At 49.2% G+C, this 4,905-nt stretch overlaps 1 protein-coding gene across 1 annotated transcript in view; it reads left to right on the top strand.

The window, feature by feature from the left end:
• ETS1 (v-ets avian erythroblastosis virus E26 oncogene homolog 1) overlaps positions 1–745 on the top strand; it is a gene marked incomplete at its 5' end in the record, with an annotated part of 24,718 nt that extends 23,973 nt beyond the window's left edge. The window contains 2 exons of the mRNA XM_010142818.1: positions 1–90; positions 530–745. The exon at positions 1–90 is cut by the window's left edge and continues 6 nt beyond it. Coding sequence (XP_010141120.1) covers positions 1–90; positions 530–745 — 306 coding nt within the window. The remainder of the gene's footprint in view (positions 91–529) is intronic.
• Between the last annotated feature and the right edge of the window lie 4,160 nt (positions 746–4,905).

Raw genomic sequence — 4,905 nt, 5'->3', positions numbered from 1 at the left:
CTGCTGGAACTGCTCACTGACAAGTCCTGTCAGTCCTTCATCAGCTGGACGGGCGACGGCTGGGAATTCAAACTGTCCGACCCCGACGAGGTAGAGTGTCCCCGGAATTCAATGCACGGCCCAAATGCCGCTGAAATCTCAGCGTGGGCAACCCTCCCCTCCTCCCTTCAGGGCAGTCATATCATTTGGGTCTTTGGGCTGTGGTGATATCCAGGGAGGAGTAATTTGTACCCAGAGTTGGTGGGAAGTAGCTGAAACATCAAAGCTCTTCCAGTAGGGAGTGGGCAGGCGAGGGGGACTTCCCGTTGATTTTGAGGGACAGATGGGACATTCCTTCCTGTCCTGACTGGTACGTCCTCACAGAGTCCTCTGCAATGCTCTGCCATTGCACAGAGGTTGGTTGACCTATCCATGACCATCTTAAAGATGGGGAAAGTCTTCTCCCTTCCCTCGCGGCCAGCACCGATATTTTTCCTTCCCTCCCTTGCACTGTCCATCCTCACCTTGGCTCTCCTCACCCCTCTCCCAGGTGGCCAGGCGATGGGGCAAGAGGAAAAACAAACCCAAGATGAACTACGAGAAGCTGAGCCGCGGTTTGCGCTACTACTACGACAAGAACATCATCCACAAGACGGCCGGGAAACGCTACGTCTACCGCTTCGTCTGCGACCTGCAGAGCCTGCTGGGCTACACGCCCGAGGAGCTCCACGCCATGCTGGACGTCAAGCCGGACGCCGACGAGTGAAGGTGGCCGGCCGGGGCGGAGGATCACCCCGTGATCTCGTTTCGGAGAGTCGATGGGACGTTGTCTGTTGGCTCTTTTTTTTTTTTTTTTTTTTTTTTTTTTTTTCATTTTGTTTTTGGGGTTTTTTTTTTTTTTTTTTTTTGCTGTTGTTTCAATTTGGTTTTCGGGGTTTTGTTTTCTGAAGAGCGACTCAGATTTGATGCTTTGAGGATGGTGCAGGAGGGGGTGGCAGAAGAGGCAGACTTTTGGCCGAAACCTAAAGAGTTTGGTTCAGAGAAGGATTTTTTTGTCCTGAAAGCTCCAAGACAGGCTTATTTTGGGGTGAAATTCTGAGTTTTAAGCAAGCCAGAAAAATGTAGCTCACTTAAAACCAACCCCCTCCCCATCCTTTGCTGTTTAGAAAAAAATATTACCCCGTGGATCCCTCCGGTTTCTGTGTCTTTCACACACAAATTGCCCGTTGTGTTCCCCAGGAATTGAAAGTTCAAACTTTTTTGGGGAGGGAAAACCACCGTGGGGGAATATTCCTGCTCCGGGGAGGGGCAATATAGGAAAAAAGCCAAGAACCACCCGTCGTTCTTGTGACATTGTCGCCTTTCTGTCGGCTTTTCTTCAAAAGGCAGAAATTGTGCTGGGAGGGATCAAAAATTTTTTTAAAATTTGTTAAATTTTTATTTTATTAAATTTTGTGCCAGTATTTTTTTTTTTGTTTTTTAAATAGTCTTAAGCTCGAAGATGGTCTCAGTATTGCAATATTGTGTGTGTTTGTTTCTGTTATGCCAGCAGAGAGTTTTATCAGAGGAAAAAAGGAAAAAAAAAGAGAATTTGTTTATGTAGACCCCACTGGCGAAGGGTGACGCTGCGACTCAGCATCTCCAACTCGTATGTGAAGGAAAAAATTCACTCCAAACCGGCTCCCAGTGCTGCTGGCTGGGCGTGCCGCTCTCGCTTCCAGTCCCCCGCGCTTCGCTCCCCCGTTTGCTGATCAAGCTGGTTGAAATTTCCGCTTTTTGTTGTTGTCGTCGCTTAAAAAAAGGGGCCTTTTTGTCTGGCTGCACAAAACAAGATTTTGTCTTTTTTGCCTTTTTCAAATCACTTTTTTTTTTTTCTCAAGGGAGATTTTGGTGCTTTCTTAAAATTTTTTGGTGTTTTTCGGAGAGGAAAGGGAAGAAATTCCCATGGTTTGAATGTGGTAAATGGAAAATATAGAAGTCGACTGGAGGGGAAAAAATCAGGAAAAAATTGAAAAACCAAAGGGAAATGTTTTTCTCCTTCCTGTTTCGACCAGCTCTGTCTGTATTTATATGTGTAAAGTGCCCTGGGCACAACGGAAAGGAAAGGACAGGGCTCTGCGTGCAGAATATTGGGGCACGGGGAGAGCGTCGGGTGGGGAGCTCGACCCCGGGGCGAGGTGCTGGGCTCGGGGGACCCAGCCCCTCCGTAAGCCCCACGCTGGGGCAAGTCAGCCCCCAAAACGCTGCGTGGGTAAAAACTGAGGCGGTGGCGGAGGGAAGATGAGAGATGCTCCAGCCCGGGGGGCTGGAAGTGGGCGGTGGTTTGGGGAAGGGAGGTTGTTAGTTCCGCTGTCAGGCTGCGCATCGTCCGGCTGAGGGCACAGAAAGGAAAGGGTGGGCTGGGCGGCAGGGTAGGAAAAGGGGCGGAAAGGAAGGTGGAAGGAGCACGCAGCGAAGGGGGAAAGGGTTGCTGGGGAGAGGAGAGGAAAGCAGACACCGTGGAGTAGTTGGAGAGCATCCCAGCACCGTGTGGGGTGGATTTTCAGCAGCTGGGTGGGTTTTTTTAGGCGTTCAGGGTCTTGTGGGCGGCTGCCAAGCGTGCTGAGCTTACCCTTCAAGGGCCACTTCGAGCAGCGCATGGAAATCTCCCCGTTACACCCTTACACCCCGTCTCCCGCCCTCAGCCGTGCCCCAGGACCCGTCTCCTGCTTTGCCTGATGCTCCGCTGCAGCTCAAGTGCCTTTTCCAAGGGATGAAGTTTCCCTCCAGCAGGAACCTGCGGTTTGGGTACCGACCCCGTCCTTGTGCCAGGCGGATCCCTCGCCCGCTCCGCCCTGCTTGTTCTTCCCGGCTTTCCGTGGCAGACCCATTTATTCCCAGGGATTTGGGGAAGGCGGTTTAAAGGTTAGTTAGGAAGGGCCAGTTGGGGAAAGCAGCTCCGTTTTTTTTGGAAGTAGCCCCTGGCTGTTGCTTCTCCATCGCTTCTGCTGCCCGTTTGTCGTCCCAGCAGGGAAAGGGCTGTACGGGGACGTCAGGTTCATCATTTCCCCTTTTCCTCTATTTTTTATTCCCAATCTAGAGACCATCCCAGAGAGGGCAGTTTATACACTGGAAATTCGCAGAATTCTTTTTGTTTCTGTTTTTTTTTTCTTTTTTTCTTTTCCTTCCTGCTTTTTAACTGCACGTTGCCTTTTGGCGAGGGATGTGCTGGAACCCCAGACCTCCTCTTCTTAGAGGCCACAAAAATTTGGTCAAGCCCCACGCACATGCTGGACCAGAGAGATGGATGTGAGGGGGATGATGGAGATCTGCCGGGGGCGGGAGCTGGTTTCTCTGCGTGGGGCTGAGTTTCACCCTCGGTGGATACAGGTGGTTTGTGGAAATCGGGTCATTTTGTCTTGGTTTGGAATATCTCAGGTGCTTTTGGTGATTTTGGGGGGGGATTTTCTGTGTTCTGCTCATGATCTGCTGTGGGATCCCCTTGGCCGCCCCAAGCCCCACCTCGCAAACAGCTTTCGGGGACCTCGGCAGTCGCCGTTGGGGACATCGCTGTGGGTTGGATGACCACAACCTGTGGACACTCCGCTTTATTTCCACGCTACCACCATCCTGCTCCGGCCATCACCATGCGGGTGGAGCAAATAACCAAACAGGGCAAGAAATAGAAGATGTGGGATGACTTAACCACCTCATGTCTTCCCCAACCACCACCTCCTCCACAAAAAAGGTGCCTGTGAGCACCGCTAAGTTCAGGTGCCGCAGGAAACATCTCCATCTTCCACCTCTTGCTCTTCTGGAGGGGTTTCCTGTGAGGTTTGAGGGCTCGGTTGCTTGTTCCTCGTTGACGTCGCGCAGATTTGGATGCCTTGGCGTGCTCTGCTCTCTGGTAGGGTCTATATAACATCTGTGAGCTGTTGTCTACATTCCAAAGAGGTTTAAATAAATGATAAATCTATGTATACATATATGTTATAATGGAATATCTCCAGGATTTAACTGCCTCAGTAAGAAAAAACAAAAAAAGAAGTCTTTTGTTTGGTTTTGTTTTATTTTTACACATGGATTTTTTTTTTAAAGCTGATAAACATAGAAGAAGAAAATAAAAAAAAAAAGAGATTGTTATATTGTGCTGTTTGACTATTTTCCAACTTGTATTTTCATATAATTTATATTTTTTAAAAGTGGAAAAAATTTTAAAAGCGAGATTAAAAAAAAAAACAAGGAAAAAGCAGGTGCTTTTTAAAAAAAACTGAGCTGAGGTAGCTTAGAGATGTAGCGAAGTGTGTGTGTGTGTCCGTGTGTTGTATTTTGTTCTGGTTTATTTTGTTTTTTTTAAAGGATACAAAAAAAAAGTCCCTCCTCCGTTGAGTTCTTCAGGAAGGAGGGGATTGGTTTTGTTTTAATTGCTGATGCTGGCACATCATTTTGCTGGAGAGTTTTTTATATACTGTAGCCTTATTTCATATCGTATTTTAAACCTTGTGAAATTAAAAGAGGAATAATTCATAACCCTCAGTGTCGCTGTGCTCATTGGTGGGCTGTGCTCCTCCAGTTCGGGGGGGCGAAGTGGAAAAATGCTGCTGGAGCTTTGAAATCCCAGCAACTTCTCTCTTTTTTTTCATTATTAAACAAAATTGGGTGGTTACAGAACTGGGGGTGTGGCTGGTATGGCAGCCCCTGCTCTTGGAACCCGTCACCGCTCCGCACCGCTGTCCCAGGGGCAATCCCAGGCTCTCCAAACGCGCTCTCATCCCTGGGAGCGGGGACATCTGTGGTTTACCACCCCAGCTGACCTCTGCAGCGATGGTTTCGTCAGCAGGCTCTTGTGAAATAGATGGAGCCAAGTCACCAAAGCCCGGTGGCCACCAGCTCGCCCTCGCTGCTGCGTGAGGATGCTGCTGGGTGTCTGCTCTCCTGCTCGAGACC

The sequence above is a fragment of the Buceros rhinoceros genome, unplaced genomic scaffold (assembly GCF_000710305.1).
Source record: "Buceros rhinoceros silvestris isolate BGI_N320 unplaced genomic scaffold, ASM71030v1 scaffold13379, whole genome shotgun sequence".
NCBI lineage: Eukaryota > Metazoa > Chordata > Aves > Bucerotiformes > Bucerotidae > Buceros > Buceros rhinoceros.
This window is presented reverse-complemented; position numbering and strand designations above follow the sequence as displayed.